General features: G+C 36.1%; 9 protein-coding genes and 1 non-coding gene across 14 annotated transcripts; 6 read left to right on the top strand and 4 right to left on the bottom strand.

The window, feature by feature from the left end:
• Nucleotides 1-1,540: 1,540 nt before the first annotated feature.
• LOC104768974 (uncharacterized) lies at nt 1,541-5,205 on the bottom strand. Of its 4 annotated transcripts, none has more exons than XR_015593655.1 (14): nt 4,878-5,185; nt 4,704-4,783; nt 4,334-4,428; nt 4,075-4,235; nt 3,712-3,863; nt 3,506-3,624; nt 3,246-3,409; nt 3,095-3,158; nt 2,864-2,935; nt 2,622-2,759; nt 2,362-2,517; nt 2,227-2,279; nt 1,926-2,104; nt 1,541-1,836 (listed from the first exon to the last, which is right to left on the bottom strand). XR_015593655.1 is itself a non-coding variant. In XM_010493081.3 (14 exons), exons 1-14 carry the CDS (start codon nt 4,930-4,932, stop codon nt 1,770-1,772), a joined length of 1,566 nt encoding a protein of 521 aa, XP_010491383.2. In that variant the 5' UTR covers nt 4,933-5,205; the 3' UTR covers nt 1,606-1,769. The 4 variants fall into 4 exon arrangements, 2 of the variants coding, with proteins under 2 accessions (XP_010491383.2, XP_087362183.1); XR_015593654.1 differs by having other exon boundaries at nt 1,606-1,836; nt 3,095-3,154; nt 3,242-3,409; nt 4,878-5,119; XM_010493081.3 differs by having other exon boundaries at nt 1,606-1,836; nt 3,084-3,158; nt 4,878-5,205.
• Nucleotides 5,151-5,234, bottom strand: TRNAL-CAA (transfer RNA leucine (anticodon CAA)). The gene has a single exon. It is a non-coding gene; the product is annotated as a tRNA-Leu (tRNA).
• A 2,649-nt stretch (nt 5,235-7,883) lies between these two features.
• LOC104768972 (putative kinase-like protein TMKL1) lies at nt 7,884-11,474 on the top strand. 2 transcript variants are annotated; one of them, XR_015593181.1, is made up of 3 exons: nt 7,897-8,705; nt 9,248-10,261; nt 10,349-11,474. XR_015593181.1 is itself a non-coding variant. In XM_010493078.3 (2 exons), the coding sequence occupies exons 1-2, from the start codon at nt 8,195-8,197 to the stop codon at nt 9,826-9,828; spliced, it is 1,092 nt and encodes a 363-aa protein (XP_010491380.1). In that variant the 5' UTR covers nt 7,884-8,194; the 3' UTR covers nt 9,829-11,474. The 2 variants fall into 2 exon arrangements, 1 of the variants encoding a protein (XP_010491380.1); XM_010493078.3 differs by having other exon boundaries at nt 7,884-8,705; nt 9,248-11,474.
• Nucleotides 9,852-11,192, bottom strand: LOC104768973 (F-box protein At5g07610). The gene is given in 2 exon segments (XM_010493079.3): nt 9,852-10,142; nt 10,144-11,192. Coding segments are annotated over 2 exon segments (1,257 nt in total). The 3' UTR covers nt 9,852-9,934.
• Nucleotides 11,475-11,862: 388 nt separating the features above from the next.
• On the top strand, nt 11,863-12,808 carry LOC104768970 (uncharacterized). The gene is made up of 2 exons (XM_010493077.3): nt 11,863-12,180; nt 12,273-12,808. Exons 1-2 carry the CDS (start codon nt 11,936-11,938, stop codon nt 12,637-12,639), a joined length of 612 nt encoding a protein of 203 aa, XP_010491379.2. The 5' UTR covers nt 11,863-11,935; the 3' UTR covers nt 12,640-12,808.
• Nucleotides 12,715-15,392, top strand: LOC104768969 (uncharacterized). Its single transcript, XM_010493076.3, has 6 exons — nt 12,715-13,347; nt 13,571-14,059; nt 14,168-14,389; nt 14,498-14,570; nt 14,674-14,781; nt 14,894-15,392. The coding sequence occupies exons 1-6, from the start codon at nt 13,231-13,233 to the stop codon at nt 15,259-15,261; spliced, it is 1,377 nt and encodes a 458-aa protein (XP_010491378.1). The 5' UTR covers nt 12,715-13,230; the 3' UTR covers nt 15,262-15,392.
• Nucleotides 15,393-16,588: 1,196 nt separating this feature from the next.
• LOC104768968 (ethylene-responsive transcription factor ERF106) lies at nt 16,589-17,755 on the bottom strand. The gene has a single exon (XM_010493075.3). The coding sequence runs from the start codon at nt 17,359-17,361 to the stop codon at nt 16,738-16,740; it is 624 nt and encodes a 207-aa protein (XP_010491377.1). The 5' UTR covers nt 17,362-17,755; the 3' UTR covers nt 16,589-16,737.
• A 1,760-nt stretch (nt 17,756-19,515) lies between these two features.
• LOC147918416 (uncharacterized) lies at nt 19,516-21,572 on the top strand. Its single transcript, XM_087503387.1, has 2 exons — nt 19,516-19,880; nt 20,444-21,572. The coding sequence occupies exons 1-2, from the start codon at nt 19,573-19,575 to the stop codon at nt 21,462-21,464; spliced, it is 1,329 nt and encodes a 442-aa protein (XP_087359513.1). The 5' UTR covers nt 19,516-19,572; the 3' UTR covers nt 21,465-21,572.
• Nucleotides 21,573-22,289: 717 nt separating this feature from the next.
• LOC104768966 (tapetal oleosin GRP-19) lies at nt 22,290-23,545 on the top strand. The gene is made up of 2 exons (XM_010493073.3): nt 22,290-22,622; nt 23,126-23,545. The coding sequence occupies exons 1-2, from the start codon at nt 22,321-22,323 to the stop codon at nt 23,316-23,318; spliced, it is 495 nt and encodes a 164-aa protein (XP_010491375.1). The 5' UTR covers nt 22,290-22,320; the 3' UTR covers nt 23,319-23,545.
• Nucleotides 23,546-24,679: 1,134 nt separating this feature from the next.
• On the top strand, nt 24,680-25,585 carry LOC104768965 (tapetal oleosin GRP-19). Its single transcript, XM_010493072.3, has 2 exons — nt 24,680-24,974; nt 25,313-25,585. Exons 1-2 carry the CDS (start codon nt 24,739-24,741, stop codon nt 25,383-25,385), a joined length of 309 nt encoding a protein of 102 aa, XP_010491374.1. The 5' UTR covers nt 24,680-24,738; the 3' UTR covers nt 25,386-25,585.
• The last annotated feature ends 705 nt before the right edge of the window (nt 25,586-26,290 follow it).

The raw sequence follows: 26,290 nt of genomic DNA, 5'->3' as shown, positions 1-26,290 counted from the left end.
GAGATATTAGACGAGCAAGAAATAACATTATCAACATTATCAACATTATTGTTTCGAGATTAGTTATTCACAATGTTGGTGGCGTGGTAGATCTTCGTCTTCATGTCCGCAATCATATCCGTAATGGTCATCTATACGGTGAACCTTTTTATAAAAACACATGTGTGAACATATTTTACTTATGTTTTGTTTATATTTCGCACATGTTTTGCTTATATTTTACATATGTTTTGCTTATTTGCTTGTTAATTTATATATATTTTTTTTTATAGAAAATATATGTAAGTTATTACATAAATACAAAAAAACTATCGGTGAAATTAGTTGGAAGATACTTAATTATACGTAATGTGATGTTATGATGTTAGAAAACCATTTGGAGAAATTTCACAATAGAAAATAGTGATATTAGATACTAAATACGTAAATCATAATGAATATATTTTAGGAATTTTTAGCAAAATGGAATTTGTTGTTTTTATCCACTCTTTTGAAAAGAAAATGTTTGTCATGACAAGATCGTGAAAATTACTGAGAGTGAAGGAATTTTAGTGGAGAAATTATACGCTATTGTTTGATTTGAGTTTTCGGGTTGTGGGTGGGTGAAGATTGATGATGATAGATGTTTAATTAATTATGTGGGAGTAGGCGCACATGTGAGATAGAAAAAGGAATTGGAGTTTGTGTATGAGGATGCTCTTCTTTTTTTTTACGTATTTATTTATCATTAATGAATGAAAACTTATATAGTGAGTGTGAATTACTTGTGATTTGTGTTTTTCTTTTCTCTATAGGAGGAGTAGTGAATGATGTATTGATGTAGTGCATGTATGTGCATATATATAGACAAATTTTTGAATAAGAATAAAAATAAATTTGTAAATAAAAAAATATGAAGTGTACTTTAGTAAAATAAAAATTACTATAAAAATTTCTTACTAGTACAACCGCCAAATCAACTCTGGGGAAAGAATTTTAATTATTTAAAAAATAAATGACTGTTAACATGTGTGTGGGTGGGTGAAGATTGAATTGATGATGTTGGATCGTTAAAAAACTTTAGAATGAAACGGGTATATTCAAGTTGACATTTTGAGTGATTTGTGTAAAATTTATAAATTCTATGCTATTCAATCATGAATTTTAAAAAGTCTCATAAAATTCAGTAATTTAAAACAGTTTGTAGATTTGGATTTTAATAATTTTTTGATATTTTGGAAGATTTAAGAGGATTTCTTTGGTTAAAAATACATAAATCCAAATCTCATGGTTTTATGTAGGGATTTTAAAAAACTTTACAATAAATTATATTAATTTCCCTAAATTATCAAATCATTTAAAATCTCATAAAAACTAAATTATATTAATTTCCCTAAATTAACAAATCATTTAAAATCTCATAAAAACTAAATTATATTAATTTCCCTAAATTAACAAATCATTTAAAATCTCATAAAAACTAAAAACAGTTGGAATATTAGATTGAATACACTCCTTTTAGATAGTGAGGTACTTGTCATTTGTACATTGAATGAAGAAGTGAAATAAAAAGAGTTGATTTTAACCATTATCAGAAACAAAAACGATGAAGAGTGGCAGGTAAAATAACTCCTACAAAAATTGAAGATTTTTTCCATTGAAGCTGGATTCGGTAATACAGAAGTTTCTCTCTTTTTCTCTCTTTTTCTCAGCGTTAAATTTGTTTGTAAGCATAAACCCTAATTCTCAACCGTACTTTAACCAGGACATATACCGATTTCTTGGTTTCTTCAGTCGTCGTGATTGTAATCCCTGAAATGTATGATTCTTTTGATGAACACCCTCTCACGCCGGTATCTACCAGAGAGAAACACACAAGATTTCAGATTCTACATTTTGCATATAGAACCGATATAAGTCAGTATATGTCATAGGAGAGGACTTACATGACAATGGCGGAAACACAGAAGCAGATGAAACCGATAGCAAAATGGAGAGGAAATGTTCCCCAGAAATTCATACGATTGAGGATAGTTTTCTCTGATATGAGAGTAATTATGCTCGAAAGGATAAGAATTTGCCAACCTAAAGGGAAGCATTTTCGGAACGAGAATGAAGAAGCTCCCTGCAGACGACGAGTTTGAAGGTTAAATACAGTTTTTTTTTTTTTGACGATCGAAGGTTAAATACAGTTTTTGTTTGAAAAAATGGAGTAATTACAAGATTCCATAATTTAATCAAGCATACCTGGAAGTAACGTTGGATGAATTTCCCTGAATAGATGATCCTAAAAATCATATCTGTATTTTTTTAAGAAGTCAAGAAGACAAAAAGAGATAAAACAATAATTGAAGTATCTACATATATGTAGGTGAAGGATACTCAAAGAATTCGCCATGATTAGACCAATTGCTCCGGCAGATCTTATCAGCAGAATATTTAATGCGACGTAAATCAATGAAAATACAAGCAACATGTCGTTTGAGCGCTGAAGTTCATTCTCTGTTCCAACTGCATGTAAAAATGCCTCGGAGGTTCCTGACAAAATAAAAGTAACAGATTGAAATATGCAACTAGTATCCACCAAAAGAAGAAGCTTAACAAGTCCCTAAGCACTAGTTGAACTAGATAGGATCACAAACCGTTCATGGCCAGGACGATGATGTAGAGACAATAAAACTGTAGGGCCAAGGAAGCTTCTCCATCGCTCCATTTTTCACCATACAACAATCTGATGAGAGAGTACGAATAACTCGGGCCAAATGCCATAAATATAAGACCTAGAAATTCCCAGAATGTTCACATATTCAAAAAAATTACCAGATATCAGATTCAAATCTTATTTACACACGATTGGGAGGCTCTGGAATAGATAGAAATATACCTATCAATATCACAAACTTCAAGGCCTCGGTCAAGCAAATTCCGAGTTTCTTTTTCCTTTCCTGATGATCACCTGTGGAGAGAGAGACACTAAAATAAAAACCATATTTGGTAATGAACAGAAGAATCTTGGGAGATATATATCTGAACCAAAATCATCAAACATCAAAGCCAAGATTTATTACATACTTAACTACACTAAATTCAGGAGAGAAATGAACCTGATGCGAACCTGGCAAATGTAGCATATGAACTTTCTTCAAAAGGAAGAAACACCATGCGTACAACTAAACTTCCTGGAGTTTTAGAAATTGTGTTAGAAATATTTCCAGGCAACCTTTGTAGCCATAGATAATTTGCATTTTTTCATAAAAGAGACTTGCCTAGTTTGTCGACGATCCCATATACAGCCTGATTATAAGGTGTATCTAACCACACAAGGACCAACTTTTCACCTTCTTGAAGGATCAACTTTCGGAAAGACTGAAAAGTAAATAGCATACTCATTTTCGAGAGCTGCCTATCGAAATCCATGAAGTTCCCAGGTCTGTGAAATCACAAAAATTGGGAATGAATGAGTTGATTAGACCATATCAAGAGTTAAGAATGCAGGCAAGGAGAACAAAGGATAGAGAACGCATACCTGAAAGGAAAGAGATCTGAACTTCTGTAAACACCACAAATGAGAAAATACGCCCAGTACCCAAGAAATAAGGAACCTCCATATGCAACTTGTGACAGTGCGAAGATGATCACTTTTTCCTGCAAAAAATTGAAGATAGTTAGATTTTCAATATCATATATGCTTTCTTTTGCTCAAAATAAAATGGAATGGTAGAAGAGCTGTACCATGTTGGTCTGCATGACTATGAGAGAGCACAGAGTTACACAGCGTGCAACTGTAGCGACAGTCTCAACAACGAGACGCAACCTTAGTCTCAGCAATGTCTGAGAGAGGATATACAAAGGCTCAGCCAGTAGCTCCAGTACACAAGCAAATCCTGCCACGTTAAGTAGGTTAATCATACTGTTATATATTCATCAGAATGTAAATTTGGACTACTATGAAAAATTGAAAACTAGTATTAGGAAAGGACGAGAGGAATCAATGGAGAAGACACAAGAAAATGACTGCAAAACACAAACTTTCAAATCCCAAGGCTGTAAGGAACAGAAGTATGAATAAGGCACAAGAAAATCACAATAATGTACCGTGAATCAAGATAGCTTGTGCATATGTGTCGGAACAACTAAGATTCTGCCACCATAACACAAAAACGCATGCTGCAATAGTAATAGCTATTCCTAGTGGAAATGTCACCCATGCTACTTTCAATAGCCTAGTCACATTTTCCACTGATCCAAGACCATCACTACAACACAAAAATTAAGGAATATCACTGACTAAAAAACAAAGTCATGAACCGATTATGTGAAGAAGGAGATGAGCGCAAACTGATTTTATGCATACCTGTTAATGTCAGCCCGCAAACAAGCGCGTCGGAATCCCTCCCGGCTGAGAAACAACACGCAAGTAACAAAAAGGTGGAACTGGACCGCGTAAAGCTGCATTCCAAATGAGAAAAAAGATAGATCGAGCTTAAAATCAAAACCATTAAAGTCGTCCAGTAAAACCAAGCATAGCTAAAACTTATAATACATGACTTCACAATTGTTTCCACGCACACCTAAGAGTCCATACAATTACAATCACATCTTAGATTCATCCACTTGTGACAAACTTGCCAAAACAATCCTTTCCTTAAGCTTAAAAACACATACATTGGCCAAATCTAAGAACATAAATATACATTAGACTAGTAAGTCAACGATTCGTTTACCGCATAGTCTTTTTCGGTGAGATGCCTCACGATCCATGAATTGAATACGAACGGGATGCTTCTGGATATAAACTGTGTAGCTAATTCCAACAAATTCAACACCAGAAGAAGAAACAGGTAATTAGAAGCTAAATTTCCAAAAGATAGAATAAGAAACACACAATGAAGACGAACCTAGTAAATACTTGAACGTGCGCGAGAGATTAACTTTGTCAGTATTGGTAGCCATTGTTGGAGAATGCAGAACTCAGAAGTTCGTCGTTGGGTTAAGTACGATTCAATTGCACGAATCCAAGTAACTTTGATCTGAAAGGATCATGATTTCAACTAATGGATTAGAAAAACATGATCACTAAACTAACACATCGTCGATTTTGATGTTTAGGGTTTTGATTTGGGGATTTTTTTATTAAAAAGAAATTGAGTAAAAAATAAAAACAAAATAAATGTCAGATGTGGGATTTGAACCCACGCCCTCTCTCGAAGACCAGAACTTGAGTCTGGCGCCTTAGACCACTCGGCCAACCTGACTTATTGGTTATAACATCAGTGTTAAAATTGATATTGTCCTAAACATATAAATTTGTGACTTTTTTTTTTTTTTAACTTGAGGTTGTTGAAACGAGCCAAAAAGTACATGAAGGAAAACTACACTAACGTGTCACTCTACTAACCCCACAACATGTTAAAGATCATATTCACCAGATACTTGTAGAGGCGATAACCCTCGATGTTCACACCTAGTCATGGCTAGTCAGTGAAACACGATTTTGGTAAATATTTTTCATACCTGAAATAAAGTGAAGAATATAAAGTTCCATCTATTGAGCCAAGGGTACGAGAGATGTCTTACAAGAACTAAAATAAGTTTATATTTGAAGTTCTCTTCCTTTCTTTTTCAGTGATATTACATAACATACCGATCTACTGCCTTCCACATATATATCGACCTTATTATTGTACAGTACGAATTACTTTTTTTTTTTTTGGTTGATTCTTTTCTTAGGAGTATGAACTACTTACATATCACATTGGGACCATAAAAATGAAACCGCCGACCAACGTTTCAGTTTCATTATATTTATTTTGGCCCATGCAATTAATATAATAATATGGAGTAGTATAATATAGGAGTAATTTGTTTATCGGTTTTTTATTGGTCCTACTTCAAATGTCTTATTCAATATGTAATGGTGAAGAAATATCCATGTTTTTTTTTTTTTTTTTCATTCAGACGGTTTACAACTCTGATCACATAGGCTGCGCAACCCATGCGCACCATTTCTTCCACGAAATATCCATGTTTCCTCTTCTCAAGTCACACAATGTAAGGTTCGTTAAGTATGTGATTAATGGATTTAACTTTTCCCTTATTATAATTTGCTCTGTATATTAATTCAAGTAAAGTAGTTCTATAGTAAGTACTTTTTATTGTTATCTATGAAATAGTTATTAGCAAAAATTATAACAAACCAGCCAATTCCCGACCTCGTTTAGGATTAGGATTTATGAATCGCGCAACTCCTAATATGAGATTTTTTATAGTTATGAACAATTATTATGCTTTCACAATTATATTGGTGGTGAACAGTTTTGTAATGATGACGTGTGTCTCTTGTAGGACCATGACGATGATGACGTGTGATAGTGGAACCCCAAAAATGGGTGTCTCGGAGCCGTTAGATGAAGTGAACATGATTGGTGTCAAGTGTCTAATTAAGGAATTTAAGAGACAAGCTTACAGCTAACAAAAGATTTAGTCGTGATGTCGACTGTCAAATCTCAACACAATTTTTACTTTCAGATCTTTTGCCCAAACACACAATCATAGTCAATCACAAACTACAGGGTATCCTGAGTTTTACGCAAACATTAATAGTAAATTAATTATTTGAAAACAAAATTCATACTGTATTAAAAAGGTTATGACTTCCCATTAAACCTAATCCAAAAATGTTAAATTTCATTATCTTGTGTAACAAACACGAATTACTTTTTGAATTATCAAACTAACAAAAATTCTGATTGGTTTGGAAAATTTGTAGCAGAAAGTAATTATACTACTCTATATAGGAATTTTTGTAGCAGAAAGTAATTATACTACTCTATATAGAAAGTAATCAGGATCTTTTAGTTTCCTGATTTCCTCTCAATTACTTCCAATTTCTTGTTCCATCTAGGGTTGTAAATTGGTCTGTCCATAACCAAATGGGCATGTCCATTTGGACACATACAATTTATGGTCATTTATGTGCCAAGACCCAAATACACTCACACCCAAATATGTCCAAACCAAATAGGACCATGACCAATTGGTCTGTCCATTGGTTGCAGATCGAAGCAAAATTCATAATTTCATAAACTCATAATTATAAAGCTAAAGGTTTATAAACTCATAATTATAAAGCTAAAGATTTATAAATTCATAATACACTCATAATACACTTATAATACACTTATAATACTCATAAATACACGAAGAAAGAGAGAAGCGGCGAAAAAAAAAAAAAAAAAATCCCCCAAATATTAAAAACCCTAATTTTTTAGGATTATTGGACAGCCTACGTCCAAACTAGTTTAGACCATATATAAATGGGCTAAATTGGTTTTAGGCCCATTTGACCGTTTTAAATTTGGTAATAACCAAAACCAGTCCAAATTAATTTGGACCGGACAGCCCATAGTTTTAGAGACCAATTGACATCTCTAGTTCAATCCACCAGTTCAGAGTCTGGACCCTAAAAACTTGCCGGATATAAACTTCCAATCAAAGAATTTAAGATGTGTGTATGTATGTACCCCACGCACTTCAACCACCATCACTAGTCAAACCCAACATTAAATTGTCATCACCACTTTCAACGCTCTTGAGATCATTACAATTAATTACTACGGTCGCCCATAATATTTTTACCTTGAAAGAAACTAATTAACGTGCTACTCGAGACATCATTTTTCCAAATAATTTTTACTTGAATTAAAATAACGCTTATGATCATTTAAGTGCAAATCACTCTTTCTTAACATATTTTGTGAGTTTTCATGAATTGGTCCAAGTATCCAACAAAATACTCAAACGTTCATGTTTTACATGAATCTACAAAAACAAATAAGTATAAGATGACGTGTAAAATGTGAAAATAATTAGGTTATAATTGGTTGAGAACTCGAGAGAGAAGTAAATATATAAGGGAAAAAAATATGATATTTCCATATACGTAGAAGCCAAAGATGGAAGAAAATCATAAAGTCAACATTGTTACAGAGGAAGGAAATAAAATAAATTAAAGATATTCTTAGATCTCTGTCCTCTCTGTCTGAACTTCTCATTCATCTCACATCAACATCAATCTATCTCTCTGTGAACAATAAAGTTCCACAGTTTCCCATTTCTTCTTCTCTCAGAAACCTTCTTCTTTTTCTTTTCTTTCCCTGCAAATCTCACATCAAGATTCCAAATTTTTCAAGAAAGAAAAAAAAGGTTACATGAGATGAGAAAAACTCAACTACTAACATTGTTACTAGGAGTATCATTATCAGCATTCTTGATAGTAGTAATCTTCTTCATCATAGTCTTCTTTAGAAGAAAAAATTCATCATCTACTAAATCAGATCAATACGACGTCGAGTCACTCGATCATAACGACAAACAAGGATACTCCAACTCTGAAACAGAGGAGCTAGTAACGTTTCAAGGCGGAGAAGATCTAACGATCTGCGATATACTCGATGCTCCTGGAGAAGTCATCGGTAAATCAAGCTACGGTACTCTTTACAAAGCTTCTCTTCAACGAAGCGGAAAGATTAGAGTTCTTAGGTTTCTCAGACCGGTGTGTACAGTGAGATCGGATTCTAAAGAGTTTAAAGGTGTCATCGAGACGCTTGGTTCTGTTCGGCATGAGAATTTGGTTCCTTTGTTAGGTTTCTATGGTGGTAACAGAGGAGAGAAGCTTATGGTTCATCCTTTCTTTGCTTCTTGGAATCTTTCAGAGTTCATCAGAAGTAAGTCTCTCTGTTTCTTTCTTTTTCTCAAGAATAAAAAAAGGAATGAACTTTTTTCTTTTTTCTTTTTTTTACGACAGAAAGCAAAGAATTTTAACCTTTCTTTTTTTTTTTTACTGTAACGCACCCAATGGAATCTTGTTTTATGAGTTGTCCGGGGAAAGAAACAGAATCTATGAGATTCTATATTCACGGGAAAAATGGTTAAAAAACTCTAGGAACAATTTTACCATTTTCCATGTTTATGATCACGTAAATAGGTTTAAGATATGAAAGAAGTGTTATACTATTCAAAAGAGAACCACACACACACACAGCTGGAACGAACACACATTAGCTGGATCATTTAATTCATTGTTTCATTATTATGTTTTTAAGTATTATATTATTTCCAAGCTTTTTCAATATTTAGGTATGATGATGATAGTCTTTGTCTTTTGTCGATACTATTCTTGTTGTATTTTCTGTCATTTTCCACTTCAGTAAGAAACTTAAATTATATACTCAAGAACATCAATCTCAGCAAGTCTTTGTTTTGGCAGGTGGAGATGATGAATCTAAAAAATGGATCAATATTATAAGCATCAGCATTGGAATAACTAAAGCTCTTGATCATCTCCACACAGGAATGCAGAAACCAATCGTCCACGGCAATCTGAAAACCAAGAACGTTCTACTGAGTCCAAGTTTCGAACCTCGAATCTCTGATTTCGGTTTGCATTTGCTTTTGAACCTCTCTGCAGGACAAGAGATTCTTGATGTTTCTGCAGCTGAGGGATACAAAGCTCCTGAGTTGATAAAGATGAAGGAAGTGAGCAAAGAGAGTGATGTGTATAGTCTCGGTGTGATCATGCTTGAGCTAGTCTCTGGTAAAGAACCTATAAACGAGAATCCAACGGGTGATGATGAGTTCTATCTTCCTGATTTCATGAGGCATGCTGTTCTTGATCATAGGTTGTCTGATTTATACCGTCCTGAGATTTTAAGAAGTGATGATAATCTAAGTGAAGAATGTATCCTCAAGTATTTTCAGCTTGCAATGTCTTGTTGCTCTCCTTCTCCTTCTCTTAGACCAAACATTAAGCAAGTCTTGAGGAAACTAGAAGAGATTAGGAAATCTTAGAAGAATGTGTCCTCCTCAAGTAGTTTCTGACAGAAGTAAAGATTTCATCTCAAATAAGAGCTTTTACATAAGGATGCAATTTACAGAGAAAGCGTTTTGACTACTCTTAGACGTTAGCAAGAGACTCAATGAACTGGAAAGTTCTTTGGAATCTGTAAAACGCATCCTCAGTAGCATTATTGACCAACGGGCAAAGTTTCTTGAAAGTCTTGTTTATGAAGTTGTATTTTACAGCCTTGTTTGGAATGTGAAGCACAATGTATGATTCTGCATCTGTCTCTTCTTTTACAAAACCGATGACAGAGAACGTGTATCCGCCTATCGGTATAGTATTCGGTTCTGATCATCTCGGGGAAAGCGGCTAAAAGAGGCTCCAAGTCAACGTTATACTTCAGGGACCAGCTTGAGCTGTTTCTATCCATTTCGTAAATCGGTAAATCTGAAGAACTCTGATCATTTACCTCAATGAAGTAAAGATTACCCCCGGATTCATCCATATACCTCAATGTATTGGGATCAGATAGCGGCTCATCGTCTTCATCATGGTCAAGATTAGGGAGTGGAAGAATCTTGATTTCTTCTTTATTGATATCAAAAGAGATGCAATCACTTGTGCGTGGACCGTAGCAGTGAACCGCTCCGTTCCAAAAGACTGTGTCTTTATACTCTACAAAGGGTGAAGGAGAAGAAGAAGAAGGAACCGAAACAAGTCTCTTCCAATGTCCTTCATTGGAGGAATAAACCTCTATGTGGAAGGAGTAAGAGATCATGCTACTTGTTCTGAGGCAAAAGACTTTATAGTGAGGAGATTCAGAAGGGTCAAAGGCTAGAGAGAGTGTGGTGTAACCTGTGGTCACGTGAGGGAGAAGAGTGTACTGTTTCGTTGTCGGATTGTAAACATAGTAGTTTGTGTTGAATTGGTTAGAAGAAGCACAAGCGCATTTGCAGAGGAGAAGACCATTGGTTGATTGCATTATGATCATGTCTGTTGCGTGGTCTGTAAACCAAAGCGGTAATGATAACGAAGTCCGTTGGTTGATTGCGTCATCATCATCATCATCAAGAGAGACAAAACTATATTTGATGGCTGTTGTTGAGTGTAAGAAAAAGCCAGAGATGGGTAAGGGGTGGTTTGACTTGATGACACGGTTGGAGAAATCAGGATTTGTAATGAGAGAAAGCCAGCGTTTAGATACGCGTTTAGATCTTAAAAGAGTTTTGATTGGAAGAAAAGAGAGAATATGAGTCAAGATATCGTCGTTATCAGCCACAATTGTAGCTGGTGATGAAGAAGAGAAATGGCCTTTTCTATGGCTTCTGGCTGATCTTGGAGCTTTTGTTCTCGTTCTTGAACAAGAAGACATCGTTAGAGAGTGATTTAAGAAGAAGAAGAAGAAGAAACTGGTTTAGGGTTTATTGGAGTGAAGAAGAAGAGAGGTTCTGGTGTTGGATTATAAAGAGAGTTAAGGATGTGATGTGCTCTGTTTTTTTTTTTGGTCAAGAAGATTATGGAGGAAGCTTTTGATTATCAATTATTCTTTTGAGTTTCGTTGACTTACTTTTATGTAGTAGTGACTAATTCAAACATTGCCCACGAACGTTGTCTTTTGGAAATTCAGTTTTTTTAAAACATTGTTATCTCGAAACTGCAAGACCTATAGAAGATCAAGAATCAGTTTACATGCTTAGTGAAATATAACTATTTTGAGACATTGTAAGAGATCATTACAATTAAATTTACCATATACTTAACAACGAATAATGAGAAGCTAAGGCACATCAAGCACACTGACATCCATCAAACTTCCGGGAAACTTCTCATCCTTGGATTATCTTTAGAAGCACCTAGTTTAGGATGTTCTAACCATAGACGTGCATTGCAACACGACAACTAATGTTTGAACTTTTACAAGAAAGAAGAAAAGGTCCAAAAAACATGACAACCCAAAGAAAAAGAAATAAGCAAAAGAAAGCTAATGTAACGTGACGTAGATCTCTATTCACTCCCATCGTTTTGCATGTAAGACCATCTGATAACAAAGTATGAGCCGAGAAGGACTCCATCATAACAAATCTCACTCATCGAAATTTAACATTTATCACAATAATGTTTTCTTTTCTCATCCCATTGCTGGAGGTTTTCAAGGTAGTTATCGCTGCCGTGGCTTCTATAGTCTTCTTAGGTTTATCAGGTCTAACATTCGCTGGTTCGGCCGCGGCATTAACCGTAACCGCACCGCTTTTCATCATATTCAGTCCGATTCTCGTACCAGCCACGATAGCCACTGCTGTCTTAACCTCAGGGTTTACGGCCGGTAGCATCCTTGGAGCTATGGCCATCGCTCTCATCAGGTAGCTCATTAAGTAAAACAAAACAAACAAAGTATAATTCATGCTTATATATACATATACGTGCACATGGTTTAATCTATAAAATAATGTAGCCGCAGGATGGGACTAAAGCCAACTCTGTTTGTAAGAAGTTTGCCAACCAAAACTCTGTTTTCACTCCAGCCAAAGATTAATTATGATGGAACTTTTAAAGGATCTTGGGGAGGAGGTTCGTCAACCCAAGCTTTGTCAAATTTTAGTTATGGAGGAACTTGGACAGCAACTTGGGGAGGAAGAACCTTTTCTGGATCGTTTGGAGATAAATCTGGCGGTGGAAGTTCATCCGCACCCGCAGGTGGAAGTACACCCGCACCCGCACCAGCAGCTGCAAGTACACCCGCACCCGCACCCGCACCTGCAGCTGCAAGTACACCTGCACCCAAATCCAAATCCAAATCCAAATCCAAACCCCCGAAGTAAACGGCATTGGTCGAGCTGTTCCAACATATTGTGCTATGGATTCAAAATTCTATGACTGAAAACTATTAAAAAAAAAAAGCGTTTTACAATTAATTGTTTATATGTAATGTTGAATATGCTTATAGTGAAATTCTATATGATATAACAATTTTTTTTTTTTGTTCTGTTATTTTATGTTCCTGTCCAACCAGAAAATTTACCGAACGCTTAATAAACGAAATCAAGTTTAGTCAGATAAACCGGCAGAATGTTGTGTTGTAGTTATTACGAACGGCATGGTGTTGATTAAATAAGGCTATTTATGACGAATGGGCCTGAGGCCCATTATTAGTCTGAAAGCCGTGACGACAACCCACCCACCCAATATAAACCTGACCCGACCCGACCCGAATCGCCTCGTTCATCTCTCTTGTTGGATTTCAATTTTTGAAAACTGTGCTCTCTCTCTCTCTCCATGGATTTCTCGCAGTCTCTCTCCTACCACTGTGAATTGATCCATCGAGGAGCTTAGTTCATCGAAGATCATAGGGCATTGCTTCGTCTCTTCTTAGAAGAACCCGTCGGAGAATCTAAGGCGTATACTCAAAAACAATGGAATTCACGGAGGCTTACAAGCAAACAGGTCCTTGCTGTTTCTCACCAAACTCTCGTTACGTCGCCGTCGCCAATGATTACCGTCTCGTGATCCGCGATACTTTTTCGTTTCAGGTAATAAAATTAGTTCGATTTGGTAATTTAGTCCACTCTAAAACCCTTTGATTAGAATTCCAATTTTAGCTTTTGAGATTTATGGATCTTACTTACTCTAATGTTCAAATGCAATTAGATCTTGCGCTTAAATTAGGTATACTTAACTTGGATTTGCTAAATTTTGGAAATTGGAACCTTTGAGATGATGATGATAATGTCGTTGAACCTTTGATAAATGCAGGTTGTGCAGTTGTTTTCTTGCTTAGATAAAATAAGCTACATAGAATGGGCTCTTGATTCTGAGTACATCCTTTGTGGTCTCTATAAAAAACCCATGATTCAAGCTTGGTCATTGACACAACCAGAATGGACTTGCAAGATTGATGAAGGTCCTGCTGGTATTTCATACGCTAGGTGGAGTCCAGACAGCCGTCATATACTCACTACCTCGGAGTTTCAGCTAAGGTTAACGGTTTGGTCTCTTTTGAACACGGCGTGTGTTCATGTTCAGTGGCCAAAGCATGGTTCCAAGGGGGTTTCGTTTAATCAAGATGGGAAGTTTGCTGCAATCTGTACGCGGCGTGATTGTAAGGATTATGTTAACCTTTTGTCTTGTCAGTCATGGGAGATTATGGGTAGCTTTGCTGTTGACACCTTGGACTTGGCTGATCTTGAGTGGTCACCTGATGATAGTTCTATAGTCGTGTGGGATTCGCCTCTTGAATATAAGGTATGTATCGTTTTGGTTTTGGTGCTGGTGCTATTTTTAGATAGTTTCTTACCTGTTTATATGTTTGGTTTGTCGGGGATCTCTCTAAAGTTTGTAGCTTTTGGGCAGGTTCTAATCTATTCTCCAGATGGTAGGTGTCTATTTAAGTACCAGGCATATGAATGTGGACTTGGTGTAAAGACTGTTTCCTGGTCTCCATGTGGTCAGTTTCTTGCCATTGGTAGCTACGATCAGATGTTGCGGGTCCTGAATCACCTTACTTGGAAAACATTTGCCGAATTCTTACACCTATCAACAGTTCGTGCGCCCTGTTCTGCTGCTATCTTCAAGGTATAAGCCATTTCTACCCTTTTATAAAGAGTTTCTAATAGCCTGAAGAATGCTAACTGTCAACTCAGGCGTGTGTATTATTGGACATATTTTTTTTTTTCCTTTTAGGAAATCGATGAACCTTTACAGCTTGATATGTCTGAGTTATCATTGGATGAAAACTTTATGCCAAGCAATTATGGTAAGAACGATTCCAAACCTGTTCTTTTCTGATAGGGGAAACTTCTGTATCACTCTTGTTGTTTGTAATCTTATCTTGTTTTCTTCTGTGGTTCTATGTCCAGATGCTTCAGAAGGCTATATAAGTGTCAGGTATGAAGTCATGGAATTACCGGTAGCTTTTCCTTTCCAGAAACCTCCTGCAGACAAGCCTAACCCAAAACAAGGAGTCGGTAAGCTCTTTCTTCTGCGATCAAATGCAACATTAGAAGCTGCAATCAGATATGGAAATTATCCTTCTTGCTTTTAACTTCCAAAAGCTTAACTCTTTCAAAATGTTCTCAGGACTTCTGGCTTGGAGCAAAGACAGCCAGTACATATGCACACGAAACGACAGTATGCCTACTGCTCTGTGGATATGGGACATGCGCCACCTTGAAGTTGCAGCCATCTTGGTCCAGAAGGAACCTATACGAGCTGCTGTTTGGGACCCAACCTGCACACGCCTCCTCCTATGCACGGGAAGCTCTCACCTTTACATGTGGACTCCCTCTGGTGCGTTCTGTGTATGCAACCCCCTCCCAGGCTTCTCCATATCGGACCTCAAATGGAACATTGATGGAAGCTGCCTCCTTCTAAAAGACAAAGACGCGTTCTGTTGTGCCACTGTCCCGTCTCTACCTGAGTCCAGCGACTACAGCTCTGATGACTGAAGATTCCTTATGTGTTTTTTTTTTGTAAAAGTTGCAGCCTTTTGTCTTTTATTTTAGGAGTGTTTTTATTTCCCGCGGCTATTTCTGGTGAATGTTAACTATTTTTTTAATGTATAAAGAAGTTTTCTTGAGTTTTCTTGACCCAACAAAATAAAGTTCACATTTCAGGAAATAGGCTATGGTCGACTCGACGAAGGTATTTACCGAAACTTTTCTATATCTATGGAACAGGTTTTTGGATGTGTATCTTAATGATCGGCATGGGCTTGTGATTAACACGTGTTTTCGTAATCATAATGTTACAGGATCATTTTATAAATGTTGAGGAAATGGTGATCCACTGATCCATATGAAGTAGGTGTCTTCCAAACTCTTGTTGAAAGTGAAAAAATTCATTACGATTCTGGAAACACATACATATGCTAGATTGAAGGTCTCTTGTACAGTTGTACTCCTTAAAACTATATAACACATTCTGGTAACATGAAAAGTATTCAGATTATTGATCCCGCAAACATTGTCAAAGTGAGATAGATATGATTGAGTTTCTTCAAGGATTTCCTTGGAACTGTGGAGAATGATTGATTAGAGAAGAGTGTTCTGTTTTTTTTCCATGAACCAATGAATATTCTGGTATATGCCATACTTTTGTAAGTCTATGACAAGTTTACTCTTGCAGTGGTGACCAATAAGTCCAACAGGGTGGGCCTTGCGTTGACAACTCAGTCAACCTTTGAAGAAAATTCTTCAATCTAATTACAGGTTAGCTCATTTTCTTCAACCCTTGGATTGAATGTGGCATATGTATATAGGATACCTCATTTTGTTCAAAAAGATTAAAAGATATTTAGGATTCCTCCTCCCATTAAGGGAGAAATACCAATGAAAATGGGAAACCAGACAGAGTTGAGAAATGGTATTCTAGTTTTCCAGTGTTATTAATACCAAACCATATAGTAGAATCAAGTAGAAGTAGATATTCAGATAAATATCTCTGCTCTGTTTATTCTGCATTTGCAAGTTGTGCATCTCGATGTAGCTTGTGTGGTCCATGAGTACTGACTTGTATCTAACCTATGAGACAAATAGTTGCTAGTACATTCATGCAACTTGCTCATCTTGATTCACTCCCTATTCTCCTCTTGTGAGAACATATTAGGTACACTTGATAGTTGAGATTTCAGTGAAGTTTCTATGTGTGAGATTGACTGATTGAGACCTTGATTGTTTCATGAACCATTGACTCATAAATTACAAACTGATTAGGTTACTTGGAGATCTAGAACTCAATAACTTTCTTAGCAATAAGAAGTAAATCTTAGGGACATGAAGTAACAGAACATCCATACACATCTGTTTTACCAAAAAAACATCCATACACATTTGTTGCAAGGCACACTAACCTAGCTACACAGTTCATTTCCTTTGTACAATTAATTTATACAACTTAAGGAAACTGCTCACACTCTTAAAATGTTAAAATGCATCACAGGACGATGAAGATGAATTGCTCTGAGTTCTTTGAAGCTCCTCCTGCACATCACTTCTCTTCCTTTTCCTACCTGAATTCGCCGGAGCTTCATATTTCCCGGCGTCAAGAGGGAAGTTGAGAACGGCTTTTCTTCCCCGGAGCTTGAAAGCTGCACAGTCATAGGCTCTTGCAGCATCAACATCACTCTTAAATGTTCCAAGCCAGATCCTTGATCCTTTTTTTGCGGGATCTCGAATCTCTGCTGCAAATTTCCCCCAGGGCCTTCGTCTCACTCCTCTGTAATGTCTCGTTTCTGCTTCTTCTTCAAACCTTTCTGCCTTTTTCACAGACTGATCAGTCTCATATGTTGATGATGATGTATTCAGCTCTGGTGATGATGGTAATGATTTAGCTTCCACTTGCAGAAACTCCTTGACGAAAGAATCCGGATCAAGAACTGGAGAATCAGGTTCTTGTTTAGGGACCTGAGGTTCTTCTATACACCAAAGTCCGGAGACAAAAGAAGCATCAAAGTCAAAATCTCCCATGAAACCATCAGAAACCATCAAGTCTTCAAAGAGATGCTTCTGTACAGCTTCGAAATCAGAGCTTTCATCAACAGTCGCCATTCTTTTTTTTGACAGATGAAATTAGATAGAGAGAGAGAGAGAGCCTGCAAGTGATGATTGAACAAAAGCTCTGATATTTTGGTTGTTATATAAAAGAGGGAAAGAGAAGAGGAAGGAGACAAGAAGGTAATCACAAGATTTTAGCAGCCATGGATGGGGTAGGGACACACAAACTCTGGTTTTGTCGCTCTCTTTAGTGGTTTTAGAGATGGGCCATATAAGTATGATTCAATTAATACAATTTATGAAGACAACGTCCAACTTTTTACAAGGACGCCTTCACCCAAGTTGTTGTTGTGTGACGTGACACTTCCACACAGCAAAAAAAAACTGTAATCAATTTAAAAGCTAAGCTTTTTGGTTTTTACATTTTGGTTGTAAACGATGATGAATCTTCTCATATTTAATGCCCAACTTGTCTTTCGCCTCTGATGCTGACTATTTTAAAACCATTTGATTCTCAACGGCATTGCAAATTTTATTTATTTTTGTTTCGTTTTTTTTTCTCCCTAACATCTCATTATTATTTTTGTTTTTATACCAATTTATTATTATTGGTATTATGCATAACGACGAAATAATTTCAGATGTTTTGTTTCTTTACCAAGTCACGTAATTTTGTAGTATTTCATCTTTACTTTTTATCTTTTCCTTCTGCCATTGTGTATAACTATAACTAATGAAAAATGTTAGAAACTGAATCTAACATTTAACAAAAGACCATTTATCACCTTTCAAGTAGAAGTAGAACTAATGAAACTGAATCTAACATTTAAACAGAAGACTACTTATCACGTTTTCGAAACTCTTTGGTGAGAGTATCGGGAAATCAAATTATTCGTCGAACTTGTCGTACACCATTCCAACGTCTACGTATCACATTCGGATTGGCTTCAGGAAGCTCATCTCAAAAGATGTACGTTCTTATTATTAAAGAGGAAAGACAGCACAATCAAGTTGTTTCCCCTGGTAGGCCTCTCCTAGTGAGAAATGATTTGCAGCAACTTGATTTTTTGGATTTTTTAATTAATTTGTAGGAGTCCACAACAATTAAACCTAATCCACCCTCCTTTTTTTCTTAAAATATGATTAGTTTGGATGTCCTATTTGCGCCATCATCCATTATTGGTTGTGTTGTGTCAATGATATGTTAATCACTTTTATGTTCATAATTGAATATGATCACACCTAGACTATTAATTTTTAAAAGTAGTTTCAGATATATAGAACAACCTAATGTATTTTTTATTTTATTTTTATATGGGATACAACTATAGTATACAAGAAGTATATGGAAAACAAAAACATTTGAAAAATGTATGCACAGTACTCTTTGCGAGTTTTTCTTAATTCTCGTTCTAAATTTTACAGATATTACTGAAAATTTAAGATATCGTTTATGTTGCTCACTGCTCATCATAGTCTAAATGAAGTAAATGTTGTAAATTGTAATATAATAATACTCCATAAACCCAAAAAAAAAAAAGGAAACTCAAACAGGTATTAAGAGACTGTCCTATTTCAACCACCAACATCATTCCGGGAAAAGTATGAATTGAATTGTATTAGGTGACTCTTTGATCGACCACTTGCACATACTAGTACTACAGCTACAGAACCTACAGTAGTTACATGGAATGCACTGCTATTAGGCACATTAATTACATTGTTTCTATAAGTTGGAATCTATTGTATTCGAATAATCAAAGTTTGAGAACACTCAACATTAATAGTTCAATTAGCTAACTATACTAATTCATTTTTAAGAAAATAGATTTTTAACACATGCATGTAAGATACAACCGAAAAGAAAACTTTATCAAAACCACACCAAAATCTAACTAAATCAAACGAATTTCTACTCAAACCGAATCAAAATGACTTTGGGTACAACTTATAATTCAACGTCACATATTAACGAAAAATAAACTAGTCAAACCAACCTACCCAAACAGAATCTGAAAATTAACCAAAATACCCACAACTAGTTTACAAGAAAGCGAGAAAACAAGGATAGAGGCCCAAAAAATGTGGCAATCTAACAAAAGAAGAAGAAGATGCATTGAGGTGACGTAGAGTTCAATAGTCACTCACATCGTTACGCATGGGGTAGCACGTACGTGCACGTAGACCATACCTCTATTCATAAGATAAAATCCACTCTCCTTAATTCATGAAATCCCACAACCATTCCGATAAAACAAGTACAGTATGATATTCTGGCCATTAAAAATGTTGTATGGCAAGAAAAAACGCAAAAAAGTGCGATCCCCAAAGCCGACGATTAAGGGTGTTTTGACAGCGTTTCTTGCCACCACAGCCGCAGTATTCCTCTTGCTGCTGGCCGGTCTATCTCTAGTTGGCTCAGCCGTGGCGTTAGCAGCCTCCATGCCGCTATTCCTTGTATTCAGCCCGGTTCTCGTGCCAGCGGGTATTACCGCCACTGTTCTTGCTTCAGGTTTAATGGCTGGAGGCACCTCAGGTGTGACGGTTGTCACCATCTTAATTTGGCTCTACAAGTAACTAACACTAACCCACAAAAACATTTCATTTTTTCATTTTATTTTTATTATTAGGAATATGTATGCATGCAACATTTTCGAGTTCTCCTTTATAAATAAAAAAAAAGCGTTTCCGAATTCTCTAATCGCTGATCTGGCATTTGGGGTTATCTTGGTGGGACTAATATCTGAAGTTTCTAAGTTTATTATTTTTTTCATATAAATTTGAGTTATACGTACGTTAAGTGAGAACATAAACGGGTTGATCTATAAATTGATCACCCTATAGCTATTATATGATACGTGTGAACTGTATGTAATATTTTCGTCTATTTTTTAATTACGGAGGAATCAGGTAAATATGGAAATAAAACAAAATCATCAAACTATCGTTTTATATCGTCCATTTTTGTTTTCAACTGCCATTTTGAGCTGTCATCTGTGCTCATTATCATAAACATTTATACGCATCAACAGTTTAGTAGTAGTATACAGATTATAAAGTTGTTTGGTGGCGAAATATTTTGAGCTGTATTTAGTAAAAATATCGTAATTAACCATACATATTTTATTGTGTCTAGAAAAATTACTGGGAAGGACCCGCCAAAAATTCCAGGATTGATACCAAGTGGAGATGCACCGACTGGAGCTACACCAAGTGGAGATGTACCGGGTGGTGCTACACCGGGTGGAACTACACCGGATGGAACTACACCGGATGGAGCTACACCAGGTGGTGCTACACCGGGTGGAACTACACCGGATGGAGCTACACCAGGTGGAGATGCATCGGGTGGAACTGCATCGATGGGAGCTGCTCCAGCTGGAGATGCATCAGGTGGAGCCGCACTGACTGGGGATGCATCGGGTGGAGCCACACCGGCTGGGGATGCATCAGGTGGAGGGACACCGGCTGGGGATGCATCAGGTGGAGCGACACCGGCTGGGGATGCATCGATTGGAGCTGCACCTGGTGGAGCTGCACCAGCTGCAAATGCATCGAGTGCAGACGTGCCGGTTGGTGATGCATCGGGTGGAGTCGCACCGGCTGGAGATGCATCAGGGGGAGCTGCACCGAGTGGACCATCATTTATACCATCATTTAAACCGTCATCTAAACCAACAGTTGAACCGACAACTAAGCCGAAAATTAAACCAACAACTAAATCGACAAGTAAATCTGCAAAGAAACCAACAACATCTAAAGCGGCATCTAAGTCGACAGCCAAAAAGACATCTAAACCAACATCTAAAGGGACGCTTAAACCAACAACTAAACCAATTTCTAAACCAGTAACAAAACCGAAAGCTAAGTCACCAACAAAATCGACAGCAAAACCATCGGCTAAACCGGCAACTAAGTCAACAACAAAACCATCAGTTAAGGCGACAACAAAACCAAAAGCTAAACCGGTGGCTAAACCGAAAGATAAACCGGCTGCTAAACCGAAAGCTAAACCTAAGTCGACAACAAAACCAGCAGCAAAACCATCAGTTAAACCGACAGCAAAACCAGCAGTTAAACCGAAAGCAAAACCAGCAAGTAAACCAACAGCAAAGCCAGCCGCAAAATCAGCAGCTAAAGCTAAACCGAAAAAATGAAAAGAAAAAAAAAAACATATGTAAAGGGATATAATATGGAAAAGTTAAATATAGATAATCATTGGAATGTCGAAAATTAAATCTAATGAATCTCCACCTTTTGTTCAATAGACTAATCACGTGTTGATGAAACTAAATTTCTCAAATATCTTATTATATGAATCTTTTTCAACATCTAATTATCACATTCAAATTATCGGATGTCGAAAGTTATCATATTGGTCTATTGAAGATTCTGATCGCCCTGTCTAGACCGACTACTCGAGTTATTATTCCCCTATCCAAACCTCAAAATCAAATCATTCGGTACAAGATCGTTTAGCATCGTATTAATTAACCATACACCATACGGATACACGGTATCATCACTTGGTTTCTACACAATTAATGAGCGTCTTAATAAGAACATTCAGTGAAACTTAATTGTGTTTTAGCACAGGTAAGATAAAACACAACCGAAACAAACTCTAATAAAACCACATCAATTTTAATCTGAATATATCAAGCGATAAATGTATTCAAACCGAATCAAAATGACTGAATATAATACATTCATATATTAGGAAAAAGTAAACTAATCAAATTATATAACTAAACCGAAATCAGAAAAATAAACCAAAGTACCTACTACTATTTTACAAGCAAACAGAGGAAAACAAGAAAAAAAGAGGCCAAGAAAATGTGACAAACCAACGAAAAAAGAGAGGCATTGACGTGACGTAGAGCTCAACAAATTCACTCGCATCGTTTCGCATGGGGTAAGCACGTGCCGTGCACGTAGACCACACCACTCTCTCTTCTCTCATTAAAAACCACTCTCCAAATTCCCCACAATCATCATCCGGATCAAGCGACAATGGTTTTCCTCAAATTGTTGTTCGGCAAGAAAAAGAAAGTAGTAGTACGATCCCAAAGGCCGACGCTTAAGGGTGTTATGACGGCTATGTTAGCAACACAAGCCGCAATATTTCTCTTGTTGCTGGCCGGTCTATCTCTAACCGGCACAGCCGTGGCATTTGTCGCCACCATGCCGCTGTTCCTCCTATTCAGCCCGGTTCTCGTACCCGCGGGTATTACCACCACTATTATTGCTTCGGGTTTAATGGCCGGAGGTAGCTCCGGTGTGACGTTTCTCACCATCATCTTGTGGCTCTACAAGTAATTAACACTAACCCACTAGACTTTCATTTTTATTATTTATACGTATACGTATGCGCACATGCACAAGATTTTTAAATTTTATTCCGACGCTAATATAATGTATCCGGTTATCTTGGTGAAGATTAATATATATCTGATTTCCTATTTTATTATACATATATAAGTTCCAACTATACATTACGTGAGAGTAGTGACCGAATAAAAATGGTTGTACAGTAGCGTAATGGTTCGAAAGATACTTAAAATTGTTAGTTTGATTATATTTGGAAGAAGTTACTTACGTCATAAACGATTATCGAACTTTAGTTTCATAATTTTACATATTCCATATACTTATATCATTTTTTTCTTTTGCATTGCTGTAAATGTTTATATGTATGATATATCAACAAAGTCTCGTACAGATATTAAAGTTGCTTGATGGCGAACAGCTTTGAGCCGTAAGTATGAAAACTACGTTACCACAACTTTTTATAACCAGACTTTGTTTTTGTGTCTAGGAAATTGACGGGTAAAGAGCCGCCAAAAATTCCAGGATTGACACCGGCTGGTGGAGGAGCTGCAGCTGCCCCAGCAGCAGGTGGAGCTGCAGGAGGTGAAGCAGCAAAACCAGCAAAAAAACCAGCAGCTAAGCCAGCAGCTAAACCGGCAGCTAAACCAGCAGCTAAGCCGGCAGCTAAATCGGGAAAATAAGTCAAGGACATAAACAAAGGATGATACTGGAATTCCATAAACTAATTACAATTTATCCACTTTTTTGTTGCTTAATATTAATTACGTGCTGATGAAATTAAATTCTCAAATATCTTTTTATTAATGTATGCTGTGCTACAGAAACAATAACAAATGTCTTCATGATGTTTATTGTTTTAGTAGTATTTTTTAACCGAGGTTTATATATGATATTAACTTTAGATGAATATTTCGAGATAGTCTCACCAGCGATCCGTTGTTGTTGTTGTTGTTGCCGCTCCGTCAAGGGCAAAATCGAAAATTATTTACAGGTTGAACCGACCAAATTAGTCCCTGGCTGGGACTCCATGCTAATAATAAGCCTTTAACATATATTTCATCATTCTACCATTTAATTTAAATCGAATCAGTTACAAAATTTAGTCATGTACAATATGGTCAAGGCCGTGCTGAAATAGAGCCATAATTAGCTCAAACGAAATACTCGTTCGAAGCTTATCTTTTTTACTTTTTTTTTTTGTTTTTACCTCAAAATCTTCGTATCTTAATAAATCGGTTCAAATAAAATAGCCTGATGAGCTAACCAATCTGGAAACTGCAGACCTACATGGGAAAAGAAAGAGACCCTCGTGTTTGAGCCGCTTTCGCAAGGCAATCGACATGGATATTGTTTATTCTAGATATAAAGTCAATAGAAAACATAGAATACCTTCTTCGAAAGGATTGAAAATAATCAAGCTCCGAGGCAAACACCGGCCCGTCTTTTGACTCATTTATAACATTCAACATTTTTTGACAATCTGTCTCAAAGTGAACCATATCATATCCCATAAAGAGAATACTGTCAATAACATTTTTTTTTTTGGGTCAACTTATTCCAATAATAACATTTGTTTCTGTTACTATTGGGATTGGGAAAGACCCATCATACTAATAGTTGAAATTTTGTTACGGTGTTAAATATTTTCCCTTTTATGGAACTCTGATTCTTGTTAATTGCCATTGTTAAAGGATTTTTTTCGTTACAAATTTTCTGAGAAAAAATGTAATTGTCACGAATTTTGTAATTTGTATTTTGTAGTTCTTAAAACCCCAAATTTATTTCTGTATTATTCTCTAGTTAAAAAAAAAAGTTAGGGATACGAAATCAAGATCAACATATATATTTCCAAAATCAAAACAAGGAAAAGGCCAAAAACCGTGACAATCCACATTAAAAAAAAAAGGAGACAAATTATGACGTGACGTAACACATTTTCCATTTTTCATTCAGATCGTTTTGCATGGAGAATGAATGTGAAGCGTAGCGTTCACGTAGACTTCCACTAGTTATTGATAAAACCCCACTTCTTCCCATCACCAAATCACAAATCATTCGATCAGAGAGAAATCCCAGCCGTTTAATTTGATCATCCCAAAGATGTTTGAGATTGTTCAGACGGTTTTCGCCGCCGGGTGTGCACTAGCTCTTTTGACATTCGCCGGTATAACCCTCGGCGGCTCAGTGGTCGCATTAGTCATAAGCACACCGCTTTTTGTCATTTTCAGTCCGATTCTCGTGCCAGCGACTATAGCCACTACATTGCTAGCTACAGGTTTCACAGCCTCCGGTTCCTTTGGTGCCACAGTTATCTCCATCCTTATGTGGCTCTACAAGTAAACTATTGAAAACCACTTTCCCGCAATTTTTTTTTTACTTTTATTCATATGCAAATTTAGGCAAATGCATCTACATATAATATACATTTGAAGGTTTTTATTCAAAAAAAAATATTGGTATAGTTATTGCCTTATTGGTATTGAGAATGTATAACACTTACTAAACTCTATCATTCTTTTCAAGTTGGGTTTGAGTTTGGCAACACTTTGGTTCAAACCTGGTTCATGTTCGATTCGTTATTTGATAAAAGCTAGAATATATATATATATATATATTTCTTTTGTGCAACGAGTCAACGAATTTTTAATAATCAGAAGTATATAATTGTGTGTAGGAAACGTACAGGGAAGGAGCCGCCAAAAATTCCAGGATTGACGCCACCGTCTAGTCCAGCATCATCAAAATAGGATTAGGCGTTTCCTAATTTGGGATGATATCTTATATAATGGAGGAACTTGATCATACTTAATTACTGGGGTTCCATAAATAAAATAAAAATGTACCCATCCTCTCTTTATTAAATTACATGTATACCCCCGGATATTTCCAATATCATTCCATTGATGTATATCGTGTGTTACCATAAATAAAATGAGAAATTTAGAAATGTCTTTTAAGACTGTTACAAAATGTAATTGGAAAAAAAAATATAAGAACTGAAATTTGAAAAACTTTAAAACAGAAGCCTTCATAACTGCGGATTATCTTCATAATCATGTCACTCGGTAATTGCATATGTGCTTATAATCTTATAACCCTAAAAGAGAAACATTCTTACGGCAAAAGAGAAAAAAAAAACATTCATTTTTTTTTTTTGGGTTGAAGGTTGATGCATTGAAATTAAACATAATAGATGTTTACAGAAAACTATAAGTACAAATATATCAAGCTTTTATATTTCATCACAATAAAATAAAAGATTTTTTTGTTAATAGTTTCCCTTTTTTTAATTAAAAAAAATCTTCAGAAGATTATTTGAGTTTTAGGACTACAAAAAAGAATTATAAGAGATCAAAAGAAAAATGTTTAGTTAGGTGATACATAATAAATACAAAGTGTGAACAAATTGTAACTTATGACTAAGTTTGAGTTGTTCGAATTTCGAAATGTCCGTACCAATTTTCATCAAAACAGAAAAAGTCTTTGAACCAAATTGATAAAGTGAGGAGTTTTGTGGAGTTGGAGCTGCCGATTGAGAAGTCACAAGTTGCTACGGACAACTCTACTCATACTCAAAGTCAAAGGTTAATGGACTTTGTAACCTCTTAACTTTATTTTGTCATACATTAAATATATAGAAATATTCTCTAGA

This window comes from Camelina sativa, chromosome 20 (genome assembly GCF_030686135.1).
Source record: "Camelina sativa cultivar CO46 ecotype springtype chromosome 20, ASM3068613v1".
NCBI lineage: Eukaryota > Viridiplantae > Streptophyta > Magnoliopsida > Brassicales > Brassicaceae > Camelina > Camelina sativa.
This window is presented reverse-complemented; position numbering and strand designations above follow the sequence as displayed.